This window comes from Panthera uncia, chromosome B1 (genome assembly GCF_023721935.1).
Source record: "Panthera uncia isolate 11264 chromosome B1, Puncia_PCG_1.0, whole genome shotgun sequence".
Classification (NCBI taxonomy): Eukaryota; Metazoa; Chordata; class Mammalia; order Carnivora; family Felidae; genus Panthera; species Panthera uncia.
Genome location: NC_064811.1, coordinates 81009457 through 81035391, shown reverse-complemented (window position 1 = coordinate 81035391; position 25935 = coordinate 81009457). Strand labels below are relative to the sequence as shown.

Below are 25935 nucleotides of genomic sequence, written 5' to 3'. Positions count from 1 at the left end.
GTATTTTTTGAGTAAATATGCAGTCGTGCAATTATTGGATTGTAGGGTAGTTACATTTTTAATTTTTTGAGGATGTTAACTATAGTGGAATTGGAATTAAGAAAAAAAAGAGTGAAAGGAAAACCATCCCAGTCAGAAGAGAAGAAGAGAAGCAGGGACACAGGAAAACACATGGAATAATGAACACAGATTGGTGTTCATTGTGGCTGAAGCAAACAATTAAGGAGGCAATGGAAATAACAAAAACACAAACATCTTTCTATCAATCAAATATCGGTGATCTGGAACTTCACACACTGACCCAGAGTTGTGGTTAGATAACCATTGATAGGAATGCATTAGGAAATAGAAATTAATTAGGAATTAATAGGAATTAATTTTCCTATTAGAAGTTAATAGGAATTAACTAGAAATTAATATCTTGGGAAAAAATATAATAGCCTGAAATTCAGTTTTACCTGAGCATCTTACTTGGCTCATCTCTGGTTCTCTATTTTTAAAATATATTTTTGCTTTCTTGGGGCATCTCAGTGGCTCACCAAGTTAAGTGTCTGACCTCGGCTCAGGTCATGATCTCATCGTTTGCGAGTCTAAGCCCCGTCGGGCTCTGTGCTGACAGCTTGGAGCCTGGAGCCTGCTTCAGATTCTGTGCCTCTCTCTCTCCCTGCCCCCCCCCCAAAATAAATAAAAATTAAAATATTTTTAAAATATATTTTGCTTTCCACAATAAAAAAATGATTTCCACCCCGAAAACCAAGAGCACACTTTACACACTGTATGTTAGCCAATTTGACAATAAATTACATTAAAAACAAAGAATTATTTCTACAGGCAGCTGGGTGGCTCAGGTGTCCAACTGCAGCTCAGGTAATGATCTCACAGTTAGCGAGTTCAAGCCCCACAGTGGGCTTGCTGCTGTCAGCCTGTCAGTGCAGAGGCTGCTTCAAATCTTCTGTCTCCCTCTCTCTGCCCCTTCCCCTGCTTGCACTCTCTCAAAAATAAATAGACATTAAATAAATGAATGAATAAAAAAATAAATAAATATTTCTATAAACCACTAATTATTCAGTTCACATCTATGAAGCACTTACTATTTTCTGGTCATTGTACAAAATGCTGCCTTTACAAATGTGCATCATCACATGGCCTTCTTCCTTGTGTGTCTTTGTGTGTACTGTCCTCTTCTTATAAGAACACCAGTTATATTGGATTTAGGGCCCATGCTAATCCCTTGTGACCTCATTTTAACTTAACGTAACTGATTACATCATCAAAGACCCTACTTCCACATAAGGCCACAGTCTGAAACTCTAGGTGGACATGAATTTGGGAGGGATACTATTCAACCTGGTATAGTCCTTCCTCTGGCCTCCTGAAATTCTTATCAATTCTCCATCCCATGTATAAAATGCAGTTACTTCATCCCAATATTCCCCAAAGTCTTCACCTATTCCAGCATTAACTCTAAATTCTACATCTAAGTATCTTCAAAACAGAACGTTCCAAATCTTATCATCTAAATCAGGTATGGGTAACACTCTAGGTATCATCCATCCTGGGGCAAGGTTCCTCCCCATTTGTGGTACTAGGAACCTAGAAAATGAGTTATCTGCTTCTCAAGTACAGTGGTAGGACAGGCATAGGATAGACAATCTGATTCCAAAAGGAAGAAAATAGAAAAAAATAAAGGAGTCTCTGGTCCAAAGAAAGTTATCAACCCATCAAGGCAAGTTCCTTTAGGTTTCAAAGCCTGAGAATAATTTTCTATGGCCAAGACCCCCTCTAGGTCCAAGGAGGCTCCACTCTCTGGGCCTGTCCCTCTCGCCCTGCCCTCAGAGTCATTTTTCCTTCATCTTAAAGGGTAGCACATGTTTGTAGCTGAATGGTTCTATCCCAGCCTTTTTTCTGTAGAATCCCAGAAGTCAGGTAGTGTTCGTCCTGTCTCTGGCCCCTTTAGTCCAAGCTGGTAGGTTTTCTGCTGATATAATGTTTTGAAAAACCTTGTTGGTCTTCTGTGTACGTCAGGGGATCCTCACCATTACATACGAGGGTCTTCCACAGATCCTTCTTTGGTAACCTCATTTTTATTCCCTGCTTCTGATAAGATAGTTGATTAGATCCATGGATAACACACCTGCTCTCTTCAGTGGAGGTTTGTCCAGCCACATTCTTGGCTCTGTTTCAAAGCTGCAATACCTAGGTTGTCAAGTTTTTTTGCTTGCCACTTCCCTCCTTAACTTCTTTTTCTTCTCATATTTACTCTAGGCACCAAGGAGAAACCAGGACACCTCCCACACTTCGCTTGGAAATCTCAGCTAAATAACCAAGTTCATCACTTATGAGTTATACTTCCAACACAACACTAGAATGCTACTCAGATAAGGTTTCTGTCACTTTGTAACAAGGACTGCCTTTCCTGCAGTGTCCAAGGACAGATTTCTAATTTCCTTCCGAGCCCTCATCAGAGTCACCTTTTAATATCTATACTTCTGCCAACAGTCTCTTCAAAGCAATCTAGATTTTTTCTATCTTATGTCACATAATTCTTCCAGCCTCTACTCATTACCAAATCCAAAGCCCCTTCCTAATTTTTAGGTATTTGCTAAAGGAGCACCCCACTTTTCATACAAAAATCTGTATTAGTTTCCTTGGACTACTATAACAAATTACCATAAACTAGATAACTTAAAGCAACAAATCCATTCTTTCACAATTCTAGAGACTAGAAGTCCAAAATCAACAGGTCAGCAGAGTTGGTGACTACTGCAGGCTCTGTGGGAGAATCTGTTCCATGTCTCTCTCCTAGATTCCAATGGTTGCCAGCAGTCCTTGACAATGCTTGAATTGTAGTGAGATCACTCCAATCAGTGTCTGTTTCCATTTTCTTATGGCCTTTTACCTATGTGCATATCTTTGTGTATCCTCTCTTCTTATCAGGACATCAGTTCATACTGAATTTAGGGCTCACCCTAATCCAGTATGACCTCATCTTAATTATACATCTGCAAAGACCCTTGTCTTAGTCCATCCAGGGTGCCATAAAATATATACCATCAACTAGGTAGTTTAAACAACATTTATCTCTCACAGGCTGGGAAGTCCAAGATCAGGGTGCTGGCAGATTCAGTATCCAGTGAGGGCCTGCTTCCTAATTCATAGACGGCCATCTTCTCAATGTGTCCTTACAGTAGAAAGAGTATGGGAATTCTCTGGAGTTTCTTTTAAAAGGCACTTAATCCCATTCAGGAGGGCTCCATTGTCATGACCTGATCACCTGCTGCCAAAGGCCCTACCTTCAAATACGATATCAGAGATTAGGTCTCAACATATGAATTTTGAGGAGTCTTGAACTTTTAGCCTCTAGCAATTCTGTTTCCAAATAAGGTCACATTCTGAGATTCTGGACAGACAAGAAGTTTGGGAGGGTGCTATCTAACCCAGTACATATAGCAAGTACATATTTAGTTTTGTTAGAAACTGCCAAACTATTTTCCAGCATAGCTGTACCATTTCATATTCCCACAAGTGATGCATGGGTGATCCAATATCCTTGTCAGCACAGTATTACCACTAGTTTGGTTTTAGCTGTTTTAATAGGTGTATAGTTCTAATAGGTATGTATATGTGAGTGTATGTGTATATATACATATATATACACATATATGTGTATATATATGACATATTTATACATACACACACACACACACACACACACACACACACATATATATATGCTTTTAGCTTGCATTTCCCTAATGGTTAATGATGATGAACCCTTCTTTAGTGAAATATCTGTTTACGTATTTTGCTCATTTAATAATTGAATTTTTTTTACTATTGAGTTTGAGAAATTTTTAATATATTCTAGATCTAAGCCATAGTCGATTATATGTTTCTTTGTTTCAATTATATGGCTTACAACTATTTTCTCCCAATATGTAGCTCATCTCTTCATTCTCTTACTAAGATCTATTACAAGGAAAAATGTTTTAATTTTTATAAAGCCCAAATTACTTTATTTTTTCTCTTATGAATTATGATTTTGATGTCATTTCTAAGATCTTTTTATCAAACCCAATGTCCTGAAGACATTCTTCCATGTTTTCTTCTAAAAGTTTTATAGTTTTATGTTTTTGCGTTTATATCCACGGTCCATTTTGAATTCATTTTCTATACAGTATAAGGCCTAGATTGAGGTTCACTTTCTTTTCTTATTAATGTCTGATTCATCCAGGACCATTTGTTGAAAAGATTACTCTTCTTCCATTGAATTGCGTTTGCACTGTCAAATTGGATCTATTTGTGCAGGTCTACTTCTAGGTTTTCTATTCTGTTCTATTGATATCTATGTATCTATTCCTCCACTAATACCACACTGTTCTGTATCTAGAAAGTAAGTACTAAGATCAGGTACAGTATTCTTCCCACTTTCTTTTTTTTCAAAATTGTTTATTCTAGTTTCACTGCCTTTTCATATGAATTTTAGAATAATATTGTCTTTTTTCTTTTATTTTTATTTTTTTTTTAGAGTGTTTCTTTTTTTTTTTTTTTTATTTAATATATGAAATTTACTGTCAAATTGGTTTCCATACAACACCCAGTGCTCATCCCAAAAGGTGCCCTCCTCAATACCCATCACCCACCCTGCCCTCCCTCCCACCCCCCATCAACCCTCAGTTTGTTCTCAGTTTTTAACAGTCTCTTATGCTTTAGAATAATATTGTCTATACTGCTGGAACTTTAATAGGACTTTTGTTAAACATGTAGATCAATTTGGAGAGAATGACATCATTACTATATTAGTTTAAAACTTTTGAAATTCGGTTTTCACTTCACAGTGCTTACCCAAAACTTGCTCCTAGCAATGGAAGTTTTTGTATAAATGTTTGCATTCCTTTTCCTTGATTCTCTTTTTTATTGTTTTTGCATATGAGATTTAAAAAGAAAGTTTTCAAAAAAAGCGTACACATCATAGTAAATCTAAGCATACTCTTTCCAAAAGCCAATAATTTCTTCTCAGAGTGTTAATCAAAATAATCATTTCCATGTGATCCAAATCAATACAAAATACCAGATTGGCTCAATAAGTACTAGAACTCTGGAAACCCAGAGTTACAATAGCGAAAGCTTTGTAACTTTCGCTTACAATATAGCTTACAATAGCAAAAGACTAACTCTGAGATATGTTGAGAATGTTTCAGATTTGTTTAATTAAGGATTGAATGAAATATGTTCAAAGGTTTTAGTAGAGATCATTGTTTAGAATAACCACTTAAAATTAAAGTTATTAATAGCAGAAGAAAAAAACATTATTATGTACAATGCCTTACAAACACCACTTAATGCAATCCCCATAACATTGAGAGGTAGGTAGTATGTCAGTATTTTAGAGAGAAAATCTAGACTTGGATATATGGTGAACTGGCCAAATTAATGAAGCTAATAAGCAGAGCAACCAGAACTGAAACCTAGGTCTACTGACATCAAAGACAATACTTTTATACTAGTCCATATGATCTCTCAAAGGCTAATATATGTCAATTACTTAAAACTATTAGTTATCATAGCTATCATTATCATTATCATCATCATTACCCTGTGAGCAAGGATGATTACCCTAAATGGCAACACTGAACAGCAAAAGAAATTTTTAAACCTTGTTAAATTTTGGCTGTGAAGTTTACTATGCATACTTAAGTACATTAAATCCTATGAAATGAAAAATATGTAGGGTAATATTCAATGCTAGTAAAGTTATATATGATTTGTACTTTTGTTTATTGCTTCTAGGAATATAAACTGCTCCAACTTTTCTGGAAGCAAAATCTTTATCAGAACCTCCATGAAGATCACATTGTGGTGAAACTTCTGATTACTACCATGATGGAGAATGAACCTCCTTCTGATGACAACTCTAAAACCTAGACAACAGATAAAATACAACTGTCCATGTTTTTTTCCAGATAAATATCCTATTGCTACAGTATCATTTACTAAAAAGTCCACCCTTCCCCCAGTGAATTGTAGTGATGCTCTTATTGTAAATGTGATGACTATATGTAAGTGGATATATTCCTGGATTTTTATTCTGTTCCATTAGCTTATTTATCTATACGTGCTCTAGTATCATGGTGACTTAATTACTCCAACTTTATAATTAAATTCTGATATCTAGCAGTTAAGTCCTCCAGTTTTATTTTTATTCAAGATTGCTTGACTACTCTAGGTAATCGGCATTTTCAAATGAGTTTCTGAATAATCTTATGGTTAAATTTAATAGACATAAATCTATTATACTATATAGATATCTTATGACCCAGAAATTACACTCCTAAAAGCCTACCCAAAGTAAAGAGAGCAGTGTTGACCAAAAGACATGTACAAGGATGTTCATGGCAACTGTAATTATAATAACAAAAACTGGAAACAATACAAATATCCAAAGATAGTAGAATGAATAAATAAGTCATAGTATATTTCTATAATGGAATACTATACTGAAATGAAAAATAAATTGAACAACAAAAAATTACTTTTTGCAATAACAAGGATGAATTTCATAGATAAAGTATGTTGTCAAGAGAAAGTAATCAGACACAGGAGTAAATACTGTATGCTTCTACTACATCGAAGCTCAAAAACAGTAAAATTATGTCAGGATGATAGAAATTAGAATAGCACTTACCTTTAAAAGTACTGACTGAGTGGAAAGAGGACAGATTCCTCTGAGGTACTAAAAGTGTTCTGTATTTCTATTTGGAAGAGGGTTACATAGATATAAAAATAAGTAAAAATTCAATCAAGCTATATACTTAAGGTTTATGCATTTTATTGTATATATGGGTTTTTTATGAAAAAAAAAAAAAAAAAGCTCTTATCAGGGCACCTGGGTGGCTCAGCAGGTTAAGCATCAACTTCAGCTCAGGTCATGATCTCACAGTTCATGAGTTTGAGCCCCGAGTCAGGCTCTGTGCTGACAGCTTGGAGCCTGAAGCCTGCTTGAGATTCTCCCCCACCCCACCCCGCCTTCCCTCTGCTTATTCTCTGTCTCAAAAATAAATAAATAGACATTATGGGGCACCTGGGTGGCTCAGTCGGTTGAGCATCCGACTTTGGCTCAGGTCATGATCTCGCGGTTCATGAGTTTGAGCCCCGCATCGGGCTCTGTGCTGACAGCTGAGAGCCTGGAGCCTGCTTTGGATTTGTCTCCCTCTGTCTCTGCCCCTCCCCTATTAGTGCTCTCTCTCTCTCTCTCTCTCAAAAATAAAATAAACATTTAAATAAATAAATAGACATTAAAATATATAAATTAGTTAATTAATTAAAAAGCTCTTGTCCTTTGTCTCAGCAATTTCGTTTCTAGGACTCTATTTCATGCAAATCATTCCAGATACAAACATATATTAGTATAAGAATGTTCGTTTGTTATTCATTATATCAAAAATTAGAAATGCCCTAAAAGTACAATGAAAAGGGTGTATTTAAATTGTAGAGGGAATACAATTATAAAGGAAATACCATAAAGCCACTAAAAGCTCTGTTTTTAGAAGAATATTTAACAACACGGGAAACAGTCATAATATAATTTTAGATTTTAAGTGCAAAATACAAAGCTGTGTACACCTATACACAAAATTGTACATACCTAATATCTTAACTTTGAAAATATTAACATTTATATATGCAGAAAAAGCTCTAAAATATTTATAGTGATTAACAGGTAATGTGATTATAAGAATTTTTATTTTTTCCTTTACATTTGGTATATTTTTTAAATTTTCTAAAATGAGCATATATCACTTAAAATAAGAAAAAATATTGCTTTGTGATGCCTGACTGCCTCAGTTGGTTGAGCATCTGACTCCTGATTTCAGCTCAGGTCATGATCTCACAGTTGTGGGATCAAGCCCTGCTTTGGGCTCCGTGCTAAGCGTGGAGCCTGCTTGGGATTCCCTCTCTCCTTCTCTCTTTGTCCCTCCCTGACTCGTGCTCTTTCTGTCTTTGAAAATAAATAAACATTTATAAAAAAAAAAAAAGAAGAAGAAGAAGAAAGAAAGAAAGAAAGAAAGAAAAAATAGTACTTTAATAAAGAGGCATAACTACCTTGCCTAAACATCAACAATACTAAAGATGATGGTTTAGGAAGAGGATAAAGTACGAAAGAATGGTTCCACAGTAAACATTTCAGTTCTGATCTCCTGAAGTTGAAGAGCTGACCATAGCTGGGACTCAAGTCTAGATTATTTCAGGGGTAGCAGAGCTCCAGAGGATGCTGAATTCTCAAGCTCAGCAAGCCTGCTCTGCCAAAGTCAGACCTGTGTGGGATTATTTAATGGCCAAGAGGATGATGAACCTTAATAAAAGAGTCAGAAAAGGAATAGCCAAATATTATGGAGAAAAACAGAAGAGGGCTGAACCAAGAAATTGAAGAAAGAAAGAGTTTCAAGGCGCCTGGGTGGCTCAGTCAGTTAGGTGTCAGACACAGGTCATAATCAGCTCAGGTCATGATCTCGCGGTTTGTGAGTTTTGAGCCCCGTGTCAGGCTCTGTGCTGACAGCTCAGAGCCTGGCGCCTGCTTCAGACTCTGTCTCCCCCCACCTCTCTCCCCGTACCATGCTAATGCTCTGTCTCTGTCTCTCAATAAATAAATGTTAAAAAAAATTAAAATAAAAAAAGAAAGAGTTTCAAGGAGGGCATGATCAATAGCACTGAACTATCAGGATGACTGCTGAAAAATGGCCATTGGCTTTAGTGCATGGAGGTCATGAATAAAATTCAATATGGATGCTTCAATGGAGTGTTGGGGGGTATAAAACAGGATGGTGTGTATGAAGAAGTGACGGGGAGGTGAGGAAAAACAGATATTGAGCATAAAGCATCTTTTCTTAAATTGTGTTTTTTCTTACTAGGACTCTGGTTTATTGCTGTCTTTGTGGTCACTGCCAGATACTGCCTGAATTACTGTAGAAACTTCCTGAAGTTATGAAATCCAAATCACTCAAATTACAAAGTCAAATCATATATTGGCATCCTGGTACTCAGATTATAAAGTCAAATTAAAGTTATTCAAATATAAAAGTCCTCCCACAAATTAGTCTAATTACAAAGTCCCAATTACATCCAGGATAATTAAAATTTCTCAAGACCAATAAGCAGAAGCCCAAATTAATAGTATTTGGCTTATAAATCTTAACCTTCAATTCAGAAAGCCACATAATCATTTGTCTTGACTCCTAGTGGTAGTTAGAAAGAGATACAGGAAAATAGAAAGTTTGTTTCTGCTTTTCTTCTTAATGGGAGAAGGATGAATACATTAAAAAGCTGACAAGTTGGGCACCTGGCTGACTCAGTCCATGGAGCATACAACTCTTGGTCTCAGTGTTGTTAGATCGAGCTCCACCCATATTGGTTGTAGAGATCACTTAAAATAAAATCTAGGGGGGAAAAAAAAAGCTGACAAGTCACAGTGAGAGAAGAAATCAGAAACAATGATTAGGTGACAGGGACAGGTGACAGGGAAGAACAGGAAGAATATAGATGCAGTTACATGACTGCATAATACGTACATTACATAATAGGCATCCAAGGGAGTTCTTTTCTGATAACTTCACTTTAGTTCATTTAACCAACATTCACAGAGCTCCTACTATATGCCAGGCACCATTCCAGACACATTGGAGTAGAGAAAAATATTGAGATTCAAGGTCCCTATTCTTATAGAAATTGTATTCTAGAGTAGAGAATAAGACTTTAACACTAACAAGTTTGGGAAATATATCAGAGGTAGAGCTGGCAGAACTTGTTAATGAACTGGATACAGAGCGGGAAGGGTTGTGCCTGGAGCAACGGGATGAATTTTCAGTGTACTGTAAACTCATCTCCTGAGGGAAAGGGGGGTGGAGGTAGATACGGAGGGAAGATGGTCACATATTTGACACAAGTGTTGAAAAACTGACATTTATTTCAAGAAATTGGACAGCAAGTTAGCTAGGAAAATGAAGTACTGCCAAGCACTACTGAGACTTCATTTCATCTTGATGATCCAGAATTTACAATGGAGCCAGTCTGCCCTGTGATTTTCCCCAGCCACCTTTAGCTGCTCAGGGGCATCAACATGGCTGTGATAATAGCTGCCAAATTCTTCTACATTCCCACAACTTGGGTAGTTTCATTGGTCCAGGAGTGAACGCTTGACCCAAACTGAGCATGGAGAGACCTCCTTACATTTTTGGACTTAAGATCACAGACAGATCTGAACTCTCTTATTGCAGTTGTTAGATTTAAGAATTAGGTGGATTTTTTGTGGCTATATTTCCCACCATAGAGCAAAAGCAAGACAGTGGTAAGAAAAGGCAAACAATGTGTGATATATAATGGTAATAATTAATAATAGTAATAAATACATAATATATATAAGCCATGCTATGTGCTTGGCATGGTTCTAACCATTTGTCATTTGTTAACTATCTTAATGCTTATTAACAAACCTATGAGGTAGGAACTAGTATAATCACCCTCACCTTATTAATGGGGAAACTAAAATACAAAGAGGTTGGATTTCTTTTCTTATGTCACAATATGTACGGGATGGAACTAAGACTGAATGCAGGTCTATTAGTGCTGGTATCCATGCTTTTAACCACTTTGCTGCATTGCCTCACATAAGAGAGAGGGAAAATCCTACTGCAGTTGAATTGATTCAGAGTTCCTGCTCCCAGCTACTTTCCTGCCCTTGACCTTGTTTGGTTATTCATTCCTTTCATGATTTCTGTTAAGTCAACATTTCCTTCCTTTTCCTTAAGCTTGTTCATGTTGGGTTTCAGTAACTTGGAAAGAAAAGAGCCCTAACACAAAAATTGGGTCCCAGAAGGAAAATGGTTCATTAATATCCCTGAACTGTGGGACTCACTGAGTAGAGGGACTGAGAAGCAATAAAAATTCCACCATCCTTGATTTGAAGATAGATTTTTGTAGTAAAGCAATTAAATGGTCAATTATCACCTGCCATCTCAGGATTCAGATCACATGCCCACTAAAACTATAAATGCAGGCAATTTGGAAGAAAAAAATTCTAATGTTTTAGCCTTTAGCAAGATGCTATGGCAGAGACAAGCCCAAACTAGCCCTTCTGAACAAGATCATTCACATCAGATCATTCCTTCCAGTCAATCTTCTCAAACAATATTGAGCATCACATGATCCAAGCATTGCTGAACAGGAAAAATGTGTAGGTTCCAAGATTAATGCATAGTTGCAAAAAGCTTGGTAACTAAGGTATTGTAGACCAAGGTCATTTAAGGAGAGAGAAGAACGAACAAACCTAAGTCCCTTCAACCCCATCCAAGCACCTCAATTCTTGTATCATCTTGCCTGACTATATAAATCATAGTCAGCTGGAATGCCTCCCAAGAGCATTCTCCTGGCCAGGTTTTAGAGCAAAGAAACCAGGTCTCTTCACTCTAGCTCAGATAAGGTCCAAGTCTTATAGGAAGAGCTTCAAAATATCCTTGGGGGGAATGGCAAGTCCCTAGACTGTATGATAAGATAGAAGCAGTGCTTCTATAGCCAGGACCCTGAGGATTTCTGAATCATTAGCAGATACAAAACCCTTCAAATGAAACTTATAACTAACTAATTAGGGGGTTAAGACAGTTCTGTTGCAAGAAAAACTCCAAACCTAGAGACCTAGTAATTATTGAAGCTTGTCCCAAATTTTTCCCCACATCCATCCCATCCCAAATTACTCTCACCTTACAGTAGCCATGAACTATGACAGTAATATGTTCTCAGCAAAGAAACTGCTTCATTGGCCTCCTCTGAGGAAGCTCTCGACAAATAATGTCTAAGAGATGTGAGTCAAGGGAGCCTAAGCAGCCAACCAAAGAACTCACGCTCTTACTCTGCAAATTAATAAATGGGGCCTTGGTGTTTTCTGGTCTAATATTTGCCTTGGTATCCTCATCTGGCAGAAGCCAGAATATTGAGGGCAGGGCCCAGAACTACAAATTTTAACAACCTCCCACAGAGGATTGATTCTTATGCATCCTGATGTGAAGAAACACTGCGGTAAAAAAATATTAAAATGTAAACGTGATGAATACCTTGATGAAGCTTAAACCCCCATTTTGAATATGCTACCCATTATTTTATAAATTATTTTATATATTTATATATTATATAAATTATTTTATATAAATTATTTTGTTATACAAATTCGTCCAGATGCAGCTAAGTCTCACCTAAATAAAACTCTCTAATCATTCACAATGACCTCATATTGCCTTGGGCACTTACCATCTTTGTCACTTTTTCTCAGCCTTTTTAAAGCAGTTTGGATCATTATTTGTGCTCTTCCATCTTTTTTGACTCCCCGAGACCCGTGTTATACTCTCATCGTCTGGATCTGGCAGTACCTTTCATGTAATTGAAACTCCAGAAATTCTTATTGTTAACTAATTAGTAGTTGATCTTTCTCTTAGTTTCTTTCACTTGATTCACTTTTTTAAATAATCCCTACACTGTCTTCAGATGCATCCCTACCCTTCAAGCTCTCCTCATTCAGCATTCTTGTTTTCGACCTCCTTCCTCCCTAATCATTCTTCCACACTCCTTTCTGTCTTTCACCTTCCCATATTTGCCAACCACTTTGCTTGTCTGGTTTTCCCTTCGCTGATGTGTGATTATGTAATTATGTTTAATAACTTCCGGTGTGCAAACACTATAACTACTCTGTCTAGTTTGCCCAGGAGCAGAGTCGAAGAAGTGCAGTTCTCTTGGGTAGACCTGTAGGGTGCCATGGAAAGAAAATTCATCATGGACACTTCGGGCAAAGTAAGTGCTACCTTTAAAATACATTTATATCATTTCCATTAGTTATCTAAAAAGTATACACTGAAACCAAGTTAAGAAACCATTTCCTCCAATCAGATTAGCAAGGATTTTTAACCACAATACCTAATGTTTTCCCACTTGTGGAAACTCAAGCATCACTGATGGGAGACTAACTTTTTAGGAACCTCCTGGGTGATAGTTTGACAATATTGTATCAAATGCTTAAAAATGTGTCTATCATTTGACCCGGAAATTTATTCCAAGGAAATAATTATGTTGTTTTTATAAATAGGTTAATCATGGCATTGTTTTTAAGAGGACAACACTGGAAACAAGATATGTCAAACACTAGGAAACTGATTAAATAAATTCTGATATATTAGTCAATAAAGTCCTAAGTGATTATTTTAAATTACCTGGAAAATACTTATAAAGCAAAGTGCAAGAACGGACTGTAAAATAGTTTTCTTAGTATGATTACACAAACACACATAGCATATCAATTGGAAAGACTTAACATATGTTACAAACAGTAATAGCTGAGTGCCAGGTTTGCCATTTTCCGCCCCCCTTTACATGTCTGAGCTTTCCAAGTTTTTTGCCTTGAGTGTGTACCATTTTGAAATTAGGAAAGCGTTTTTCATAAAGTATACACTTTTACTGGAGTTTGGTAGGTGAAAGCAGAATTATTTCATCTTGAGAAAGAAGTAGTGTTTTTCTATATAATTTTATTTGAACTTCTCTTGTGGCATTTGTCCCTTTTCTTTGTAATATAATACATATATTATCTCCTCTATCTAAATTTCTTGGAGACATAACAGAGTCAGTCAGTTCAGTATATCTTACAATTACTAGCACAAAAAAATTGCAAATGGAACATACATAAAATCATAAAGCGTACTAAGGCCACCAGATATTAAGCTCTATCAAAAGTAAAGTATTTGATCATTGCGGTACTGCTGCAAGAACTGTCAGGATGATATATGGAACAAGAGAAACGGCTTCCAGAGAGAAACCTGTAAATGTGAGAACTTCTATGTATATAGTAAAGGGGCTAATTAAGCATAAATGAAAGAAATAATCAAGAGTTCATGTTAGGACAATTCACTTAGATTCTATAACTGCACATCGCACAAAAAAATGATTTTAAGTTGGATTTAAGAATTAAACACTTAGAAGTCAAACTATAAAAATCTAGAAAGAGAAGAAATATTTATTTGGTCTCTATACAGAGAGAATTTCCAAAGCATAAAAATGGGATAAATAACAAAGGAAAAGAAGCTTCTAACCAAAATTTTTAAATGTGTGTATGTGCGCACACACGCACGTAAATGCACAAAAATTAAGGTTCAAATATCAATCAGGGAAAATCACATACAGCAAGCTGACAGACAATAACTTATTCCTTTAATGTGTAAAGAGGTCAAATGATTAATGAGAAAAACACCAAGATGCGAGTAGATACATACATTAACTCTATGACCAAATACTCCACGAAAGAGGAAAGTATATATGACTAATACAAACATGGAAAATATTCAATATTATTAGCATTCAAAAAATACTAGTAAAAGAGATTGATTTTTTGTGTCTATTAGATATTTTGGTTTCAATGACTATGGTCAGTGCTAATGAGGGTGGGATAAATGATGATATAGATATTCTTTTACTTCTAGGAATTGTGCCAAATTATTAAACATTTCTACTAAGAGATTTGGAAATCAATTCAGCCTTAGCAATGTCTCTATCTTTTCCAAAATAATTGTTACTTAAGGAAACCAGGCAAGTCAAAATTATGAACAAAGCTGTTTATCACATTAGACTTTGGAACAGTCAAAACAATGGAAATGATTACATTTGTAAGTGGTTACTAAGCAAACTGGCACATTCAAATGATGAAATACAAAGTAGCCATTTATTTATTTATTTTTAATGTTTATTTCTTTATTTTGAGAGAGAGAACAAACGAGCAGGGGAGGTGTAGAGAGAGGGAGAGAGAGAGAATCCCAAGCAGGCTCTGCCCTGTCAGCCCAGAGCCCCATGTGGGGCTCAAACCCATGAACTGTGAGATCAAGACCTGACCTGAAATCAAGAGTCAGACACTTAACCAACTGAGCCACCCGGGTGCCCCAAAAGTAGCCATTTAAAATTCTGATTACAGGGGTGCCTGGGTGGCTCAGTCAGAAAAGCACATGACTTTTGATCTTGGGGTCATGGGTTTCAGTCTCACGCTGGGTGTAGTGATTACTAAAAAAAATAGTTAAAATTCTGATTACAAAGCATTTGAAGTGATGAGAAAATGCCTACTTACAAGTAAATGACAAATGGTCATTACATGGTGGCTGTCACTAGCAAAAAAGCAGAATACAAAACTGTAGACATGATCTCTACTGTATCAAAATTGTTTTAAGAGACTAGAAGGAAATATGCTAAAATTTCAGTAGGTTGCATCTAAAATTGCAGTGATCTTTTATTTATGATTTTTGTACTTTACTAATTATAACAAATAAGTGTCGTTTGTATGATCAGAATAAAAATTAATTTTTTTCACAAAAATTTTGTTGTCCTGGTGTCAACAGACAATCACATGCCGGGCAGCCATTGCGTGGAAAACAGGTTCTACTCTTGCAATTGAGGAAGTACAAGTCGATCCACCAAAGGCTCGGGAAGTTCGTATTAAGGTAAATTTAAGTCTTTTAACTTTTACCTTTGTAGGTAAATGTAAGGAAATCCTGTTTCATGAAATGAAACATATTTTATATGTAATACATATAACATTTGCATTTGGGGTCTGTCCACTTCTGTTAGTAAAATGAATTTTTTAAACTAAGATAAATGAATAGAGGTAATGAATGTTTAATATATTCTTAATATTTGTAAAATACTGGTAATTTACTCATCTACCATAATTACTTTTTAAGTATTGAAATTTTTACTTAAATTATATAACATCATAGGTCTATATACTTCACAATGTGACCTAGAAGGTGTTTTAAGTACTAACTTCTTTTCATTGAGGGAAAGGCGGCAAGAACTGCATTTCCCCCTACTTCAATGATGCAAAATTGATATCAACAAATGAATATGCAATGACTAACAGACTAATGTTCCGTCTCTATTGTTTGGAGCTCACACATGATAACCTCAGAAAATGTCTGAAAAAGTTCACTGTGTGGTAAATTTCAATTTCTAGGAATGAGCAGCTAGGACTCCATGATAGTCTTCAAAGTGACTTGGAAGAGTTAACAATTATTGAACAGAGCTTGGACCAGGGATGGGAAAACAATGACCTGTCAACGGCTTCTTGCCACTCTCAAATCAAACTTTTGATTAATACATCCCAAATTTTATAAAACCATTAAATACCCAAGATTAGGAGTATTATTACTCCTAATTAAACATTAATATCCACCTATCTTCTAATTTGAGATCAGGAAATTGAACACTTGACTTAATAAATAAGACAAATACTGGATGCCATATGCATCTAGTCATACTATATCTAATCAAAGTCAAAGGTGTAGGAGGATGGCTACAGGAGTAACAGAGACAAGGAATGAAGGGAATTGGAAAGATGCCAAAAGGAAAAGGTGATGGAGGGAAGTATAAAAAGACAGACAGGCAGTGAAAGACAAAACAGGAGAATTTGGGAACACTGAATAAATTATCAAGTCCATGTCTAGTGTTACACTCAAGATTTTATTTCACCAATGAGACATGGTAAAGAACAAAATGATAATTGATAAGAATGTACACAAAGAAAGAAGTTTGGTAACTGACTGCTGTTCAGAAGCTGTATTTTTCTATTTATCATCCATCCAAACAGCATTTAATTAGTCCTTATTGTGTACTGGGTCACCATCTGCTGAAATGTTTACTAGTTAATTAGTCAATATTCTCTGTTCTTACATTGATAGGCTCCTTAACTACAAAGGCTACCCCCTAAATAATAAATCCACAATAGGCTACCAAGGTAGAAGTTGCATAGCAAGAAACTCAGCAACATCACACTGAACCCTGAACAAATCAAGGTTAAGGACTGGGTCTGTTCATAAGAACAGTCAATTCCACCTCCAGTTTATGCCATGGGAAACTTCCCCAAAATAACTGCATACTCTTATTTGATATGTAGAACCAAAGTAATAAGGAGATTCCAGGCTGCTGCATACCTAAAACAACACTTCTAGCCTTTGACAGCATCTTGAAGCCATTTTAGCACTGTGGGAACCAAAACCACAGCATATTTCTCATGAGCACTTTCTCTTCACCAGGATCCTTCATTTGCCAGGATCATATACCACAGTTGTGCCCAGTGTTCCAGCTATAAATGCTGCCACTCTCACTACACACACTGGAGAACTAGTCAATATGCTCAGGCATAGGCTTTTCTGGCTGCAACCCAGGCACAGCAGTAACTTAGGGGCTACGGTACATGAAATGTTTCATTTTTATGACCAATGTCATTGGGTCAGGTCTATTGACAGATAAGAAAACTCAGACCATTAACTAAGAAAGTTTTAAAACTTCACAACGTCAACTAAATTTTGCAATGGTTAATTTTAACTTAAATTCATTGTTACATTATTAATTTAAAGAATGCTCTCAATGTATAAATTTGAAATGTTAAAAACAGATTTTCCTAGAGCATTGGAAAAACATTCAACGGTATGGGCCTAAAATTCTTTGTTTCTCAATCATGGTGTTATTGATAATGTGGCAAAAAGTCCTTCATTGTATGTGATTGTCCATCATATTTCAAAACTACTTGATGACATAAATGTACAAAGTAGATTTCAAAAAAATCTAAGTTTATTTCCAGGTCTTAACATGTGCCACGTAACTTTGGACAAGTCATTCTAAGTCTCTGAATCTCCCTTTCCTCACCTCTAAATTGGGAATGATACAATCCACCCTGTATTCCTCTGAGCATTGTAATAGGGATCAAATGACACAGTTCAAGTAAAGAAATTTTTTTAATAATCAGTCTCAGATTAAAAGAAAAAGATAAAGGAAAATTCCAAACCAACTGATTCTTGGCTATTTAATTCTTATGCAGATGATATCTACAGGGATCTGTGGTACTGATGATCATGCAGTAAAAGGATTACTCTCCGTAAACTTTCCTTTCATCCCAGGCCATGAAGGAGCTGGGATTGTAGAGAGTATTGGCGAAGGAGTGAGCTCAGTGAAACCAGGTAGGAAGTGGGGTAATGAAACCTTCCCACAAACAGCCTCCCAAAGAGCTCCCCTGCACAGAGAAGGAACTTAAAATGCATTCACTGGGGTGCCTGGGTGGCTCAGTCGGTTAAACGTCCGACTTCAGCTCAGATCATGATCTCACAGTTCGTGAGTTCAAGCCCCGCATCGGGCTCTGTGCTGACAGCTCAGAGCGTTAGGGGTCACTGATTGTCTCAAATTCTATGTCTCCCTCTCTCTCTGTTCCTCCCCCGCTCATGCTCTGTCTCTCCTTCAAAAATAAATAAAAAACATTAAAAGAAATTTTTTAATAAATAAACAAACAAACAAATAAAATGCATTCACACACTTACAGAAGAAAAAAAACTGGTTTACCTCTAGACTCTTCTAACTAATCACATATCATTATATTAAATGTATTCAGTCATTCCAAGAGTCACATGGTTTCTCTGCTGTTTTCTCTAGCAATTCAGAGGGGCAGTAGCTGAGCCAAGAATATATCCATAACTAAATGAGAGTTGAGATAGGTGTACTTCTAAATAGACTGAAAACTATTGAGACTGCTCCTTCCATACTGTATCCCCCACATGTTTACCACAGTGCCTGTCCCATGGTTAGAATGCATTAGAATGTTTGACAGATGAATGTTCTAATCAACTGGAATATCAAACTTGAATTTTCATTGACAGGATGATGATGATATTTCAAAGAATCAAAGAAAGCAAGTATATGTTCTTCCCCAGACTACCAAAAAAGATCTGGACATAGCTATTCTTAGCCTGTCTGAAATGATTAGAGTGAAGAAGAGCAATCACACAGATTAAGATACTATAGAACCTCACAACTTGGAACCAGGCACACAAAGAGACTTAATAAAGGGCATGGTCAGGATATTTGTGAAGCTCTTACCAGGGAATTCATTTGGCAAACAATTATGAGATACCTACATTGAATCTGACACTAGGCACAGAAAGGCGACAAAAGTAAAAAGGCACGGTCTATCTCCAAGAACATAATGCAAACAGAAGAGATATATGCTCTAACTCCTCTTTAGCTTAAAAAAAAAAAAAATTCCAGTGAAAGTTTTGTGTAAAACAATGAGGGGTTGGAGGAGAAAGAGTTGGAGGAGAAAGGACAAGAGAGCAAAAGTTCTCCTGAATTTGAGATCCACTACCTTTGGAATTTTTAAAGGCCAGTGAAGTTAAGATGTGCCTTATCTAAACTTACAAGAGAAACTAATGTTACACCACATGTTAACTAACTGGAATTTAAATGAAAACTTAAAAATAAAACAGCAATGGGCAATGTTATGCTGGCTACCATAATCTGCCCACAGCAAGTTTTCAAGCCATCCAATGAAATTTTTATAAACATACTATTGTATTTTTGACCCAGTAATATTTTAAACTAATACTCATATTATTATTTCTCTATATATAGGAGATAAAGTCCTCACACTCGCTATACCACAGTGTAGAGAATGCAGTTCCTGTTTGCATCCCAAGGGAAACTTCTGTGAGAAGCAAGAGTTAGTAATTTACCCCTTACTCTATTATTAAATTGCTGATATTGTATAAGCACTGACCTATATCTAAATGTGCTCTCTTCTGTCTTTATAATTCCACGTGTCGGTGCCGCCACCTGTAACTGTGTCTGTTCACCGCGGAACAGTGTTCTACCTTCTTCTGGATTAATGCTGGACAAGACCAGCAGATTTACCTGCAAAGGAAAAAAGATTTATCACTCTTTCCGTGCAAGCACATTCACTGAATATACGGTTGTACCTGAGATTGCAGTGGCAAAAATTGATGCTGCTGCTCCTATGGATAAAGTTAGTATCATAAGCTGCGAGGTGTCTACAGGTTATGGAGCTGCTGTAAATTCGGCCAAGGTGAGGAAGTTACCCGTGTTAATGAGTGTCATAGTGATTTGCCTGGAAAACATCAAAATGTTCAATAGTTGTATACAGTTCCAAAGTTTCCAATGGTTGTTTTTGTTTGTTTGCTTTTCTAATTACCTATGTGTCCAGGGTTGATTTCTAATACAAACATGCTTTGTGAATTTGTAGGTCACTCGCGGTTCCACGTGTGTGGTCTTTGGACTTGGTGGAGTTGGTTCAGCCATTGTCATGGGCTGTAAAGCATCTGGTGCTTCTAGGATCATTGGGGTTGACATCAATGAGGAGAAGTTTCCCCGGGCAAGAGCATTAGGGGTCACGGATTGTCTCAACCCTCGAAACCTCAAGAAACCTGTCCAGCAGGTGGTCATGGAAATGACAAGAGTTGGTGTTGACTTTGCCTTTGAAGCCATTGGACTCAGTGATACGATGGTAGGTGGGCTTAGGGCACAGTGCATAGATGCTTAAAGAGGGTGGGGCGGGAGTGAGAAATACATGCTAAATATCCTCACATAGATGGGTATAAACTCTCCCGAACATACATTTTGGACCTGTGGACCCCAAATGTAAAAATGGAAAATAAATTCACTCTAAAATATCTATTTTAAAAATAAAAGTAATATATACTTAAAGATATGTCATTATAATACACAAAATTTAAACATTCAAAAGGCCATAATACCAGTATTCCCTTTTCTTTATTCCTAGGTCTTCAGATATACTCTTATGTTTAAGTATAAACATTATTTAACTCACAAGATAATTATGGGTCCTGTATCAGAAGTCCTAGGGATATAAGGGTGGACAAAATAGGCACTACACTCTTGGATCTTACAGTTCAGAAGAGAGAATATATAGACATTTAATATGTTTTATCGTGTACCTAACATACTTGATAGACAAATAAAGGAAGTAAAGGTAGTAACATAGGTAAAAGAGAAAATAAGGCAAAATGGAGAAAAGGAGGAAGACAATAGGACAATGAGCCAGAAAAGGAAGTAAAACAAATATATAAGATATGAAAAAGTACACTGTACATCCCTGCAAAACCGAATTAAAAATAAATAAATAAAGCTTCACACACCCATATATGTATATGTTTTATTTTAATAGAAATGAGTTAGAGAACCATGGCAAGTGAGAAGTTCTGGCAAAGGCAGTGAGTAATTTTATTTAATAAATATATGGTCCTCACTATATATCAGATAGTGTTCTAAATGTCTTAAGAATGGTAAATTATTTAATCTTCATAACAATTCTATGAAGTAAGCAGTATTAGTCTTCCTTTTACAAATGAAGAAACTGAGGCATATGGAAGTTAAGTAACTTACCTAAGGTCACACAGCTAGCACAGTCTTTCCCACTAAACTCTACTGGTTCTGTAAAGAAATCCCATCACTAGCAGTGTTGAAGGTGAGGTTGAGATAGCATCTGGCCAGGAAGAGGTTCGAGATCTAGGAACACAATCCCTCAACCTCTGGTGGTAGTTGTTACTTGTGTGGGAAGGCACTTACGGTCATTATTGTTGTTATCAGATTGCTGCTTGGGATTCCTGCCACCGGAGCTATGGTGTCTGTCTGATGGTTGGGGTGGCTTCATCAAATTCACAGCTTTCCCTGAACGCACCAGATATTATCTCTGGACGGACACTGAAGGGTGTGTGTTTAGGAGGTAGGTCAACAAACAGAAGGGACTAGTTGGTTGCTCTCATGAAATCCCTTTTGACTTTGTAGAAACATACAATTCAAAATTCCTCCTCTTGGGGAAACAGAGCTATAATGATAGAGGTCTTCAAAGACTTCTCCAATAAGTCGGAGAGCTTTGCAAATCAACTTCAGTTAATTTAATTAAATAGGTTTTTTTAAGTTCAAATACAAATTTTATCTCCTACAAAATAGTTTTTGGGTTTTGCCAGTGTTTCAAACAATTCAGTCAACTTCAGTTCCAAATGCTGGTGAGTTCAAAGTTTATTCTGCTACTTTAGCAGCAAATCTTTTGGATAATTATATGCACCAACCTGGAGTTTTGGTACCAGCTTTTATCCTCCCAGAGGAGCCCTTATTTCTGAGCATTATTGACCAACAGCTTCAGTCAATTAACATTCCCATCTGCACGTAGTTCCCAATGCCATCTCTATGTGTGTATGAATACACAAAAGAGGAAATTTTGGGTAAAGGTAAGCCCAGGAGGTGGGCTATAAACTGCTAGTTTAAAAAGACCATTTTTCAACCCAGTAACATGTGAATACTGACCCAATTTTTCTCTAAAGGAATTCTAGGTAACAGAACTGTCTGTAGCAGCCACACTTAGTAACAGCAGTCAATAGCTTCTGATGTATAAATGATTTATCTTTCATGTTCAATGTCAGATTTTCAGAAGAAAATCTCCATCACAAGTTTACACTTGTTTCCTTTTGGTTGGTTTGGCATTTCTCAAATCTTATCACAATAGCCTTTTTTTTTTTTTTTTTTGCAGATTATAAAACCAGAGACTGTATTCCCCAACTAGTGACTGATTACCTGCAAAATAAAATTAATATAGATCCCTTAATAACCCATCAGTTGCCTTTTGACCAACTCCACAAAGCTTTCGAGTTGTACCATGCTGGAAAAACGTGAGTGCTTTATTTGATGATCTCCACTACCCTGAATTCACAGACAAATGACTCTTCAAACATTTCCAAGTGGTTTTGTGAGAAAGAGATGGCCACTTGGATCTTCAATATCTTTCGCACTCTCTACCTTATTTCCTACTATTACCAGGATTAGAAAAAGTTTTACCTATAAGCCCCTCTTTGGGAAAGTTCCACATCAGCTTATTTTTTAAAAATGTTCAAGGATTCCATATAATACTAAGAAGCACTTGACACTACATTGGCCAATTATGTATTACTTTTCTGGTTAGAGAAATGATCTAGAATGAATGAGTTGACATTACTGAAGTCATACAATTTTACAAGGAATCTTAGAGGCAGAGGTTTAGATTCCACCTAGGGCACAAATCCTTCTGCATCATTTCTGACAAATGGTCACTCTGTTTCAGCTAGCAAACCTTCGGGGATGGAGTGTTCACTCAGTGTGTTCATTTATTCATTCAATGTTTATTTTGTGATGGTGCAGTGTTTGCCAGGACTGTCCTAAGTGCTAGAGACACCAGTAGAGAATAAGCAACAATAAGTAAATGAGGAATTACTCCTGTGATGAATGCTTTGATATTCTCATTCTGATTCTAAGCACATCTCCCTTTCAAATTCTCTCCCCCAATTCTACCTACATTCTCTGATTGGTAAGTGATTTAAAAAAATTTTTTTTAATCTAGGTCTTTAAGTTTTATCCTGCTTTACCACCTTCTTGGTTTTGACCTAGCATGTCAGCCAATCTGAATCAGAAATAAAGAATCAAGAAACCTCATCTGAAATTTTATGAACAGATTATGGAGAATGCAGAGAGGGGATCTAGCAGACAGTATACATGCTGTAAAAGGAACACCCCCCCAAAAAAATTATTATTTTTTCCTAAGAAGACACAGTGCTAGATTCCGGGGCTGACAAAAGCTGATCAGAAGCCATAGCAGAGGGTTTGGATGTCTTTGTGATCACACAGCCTGAGAAACAGTCCTCAAAGCTGAGGCCTTCCTTTCTGATGTTGGATACTGATGTTGATCCTGCTTTCACCATATCCAAGTGGTGATATTAACAATGATCCCAATCAGATGATCAAGTGATATTTCATATAGGTGAACTAGGATGAAGGTGGAATTGGGAGGGGGTACGAAGGAAAAGGTAGGCAATGCAACGTCACATAATACAGTGCATAATTGCTTTGCTGAAATCACTGTTTCTTAAGCAATTCAATCACTTTACTATTACACTTTTATGTTTCAGCATCCGCTGTATTCTGCTGTTCTGAGATCCCAGATGATAAAAGGTGAAAGGGCATCCTTGGGGATATCATTCTTTTCCTGTATCACCTCTCTGATCATTCCAGTACAGTGGAAAGAGGCATACCAGAGATGGAAATGCAGTGTAATTGTGAAAAATGAAATATGTGCATCTTGAACGTAGCTGTAATAAAATAACTGCTCAGAGAACAGATATTACATAATTCGTTCTGTGACTTTAAAAAGAGAAATGATGGGATTTAGTGATGACATTGTTGATATGTCCATCAACCCAATTGATCTCTGTCACCAGTCCATGAAAGGTGTCACTGACTTATCCCTTGTTGCCATTCTCAGAGTACCTCCATAATACACAGATTTCTCTGTATCTTTCATGCCACACCAGGGTTTGCATGATTTTGCTTCTTCCTCAACATGCTGGGGTATCATAAATCTTTGGAAGGCTTTCTCAGGACACAGTAAGCCATTTTCTATGCTAAGGTCTTTAGACCATTCTATCCCTCTACCTATGAAATGTTGAGCCACGGTTCACTGCTTTCAAACACAAAAATGCATTTGGGAAATCTTGCCAATTCCACCCCTAGGTAGTAGGTATAGGACCCTCTCAGAAGAATTCTTCCATATCTACAAGCTCCAAACTCCCTCTTCAAGTCTTTGAGCCAGTATAATCATTTCTTCATTGAGGTTGAGAGATTAGGAGCAGAAAGAAAAACTCAAGCTCCTCTTATCCTGCTTTTTTTCTTATATTTTTCATCTGTCCATGAGTCATTTCTATTCTCCTTAATCCTTCAGCTTTTGAAACACAAAAGCTGACAGGAAAATTCCTCTTACAATTGCTTTAATTCAATATCCCTTCCTGATATCTGAGCCCAGAATATCCAGTTGACATAATGGGGAAAGGTCCAAGAATTAAAAAAAAAAAAAAAAAAAAAAAGGAAAAGAAAAGAAAGAAAAATATTTTTTAAAGGTGATTATGTTAAACATGATCCTGAAAGTCTAGTTCTGTCACCTTCTCAATAAGCTCTTCTCTCTCTGAGTATCCACTGCCACACTGTAAAACAGGGAAAATAAGAACAATGTTGTTGGATGATTTTTAAGACTGGAGATCATGTGTTTAACATGGAGATTGATATGATTGAATATAAATTTAACTCAACACTGAAGTTCAAGACTAAAATTATCTAAGCAAATTTAATCCCTAAAAATAACTATCATTAAACTGCCCTGGGTAGAGACATCACCATAAACACAAAACCTACATATAACACAATGGCACTAAATCTATATCTTTAAATAATCACTCTGAATGTAAATGGGCTAAATGCCCCAATCGAAAGACATAGGGAATCAGAATGAATGACGAAAAACAAGATCCATCTGTATGCTGCCTATAAGAGACTCATTTTTAGACCCGAGGACACCTGATTGAAAGTGAGGGGACAGAGAACCATCTATCATGCTAATGGACATCAAAAGAAAACTGGAGTAGCCATACTTATGTCAGGTAAACTAGATTTCAAAACACAGACTGCAACAAGAGATGAAGAAGGGCATTATATCATAATTGAGGGGTCTATCCATCAAGAAGAGCTAACAATTGTAAATGTTAATGCTCCCAACATGAGAGCACCCAAATATATAAATCAATTAATCACACACATAAACAAATGTATAGATAATAATATTAATTATAGGGGACTTTAATACTCCACTTACAGAAATGGACAGGTCATCTAGGCAGAAAATCAATAAGGACAATGGCTCAGATGACACACTGGACCAGATGGACTAACAGATATATCCAGAACATTTCATCCTCAAGCAGAAGAACACATTCTTCTCAAGCACATATGGGACACTCTCAAAATAGAACACATACTGTGTCACAAAACAGCCCTCAACAATATTGAGATCATACCATGCATATTTTCAGATCACAATGCTATAAAACATGAAATAAACCACAAAAAAAAAAATTTTAGAAAGCCCACAAATACATGGAGGATAAAGAACATCGTACTAAAGAATGAATGGCTCAACCAGGAAATTAAAGAAGAACTTTAAAAACATATGGAAGTAAATGAAAATGAAAATATGACAGTCTAAACTCT

General features: G+C 36.4%; 1 protein-coding gene across 1 annotated transcript; it reads left to right on the top strand.

The window, feature by feature from the left end:
- Positions 1 to 15377: 15377 nt before the first annotated feature.
- LOC125922395 (alcohol dehydrogenase 6-like) lies at positions 15378 to 24173 on the top strand (the record flags this gene model as incomplete). The annotated part of the gene is made up of 8 exons (XM_049630043.1): positions 15378 to 15512; positions 17888 to 18026; positions 19468 to 19555; positions 19699 to 19918; positions 20096 to 20356; positions 21460 to 21595; positions 22400 to 22538; positions 24050 to 24173. Coding segments are annotated over 8 exons (1242 nt in total), but the record flags the coding sequence as incomplete, so codon positions are not given.
- Between the last annotated feature and the right edge of the window lie 1762 nt (positions 24174 to 25935).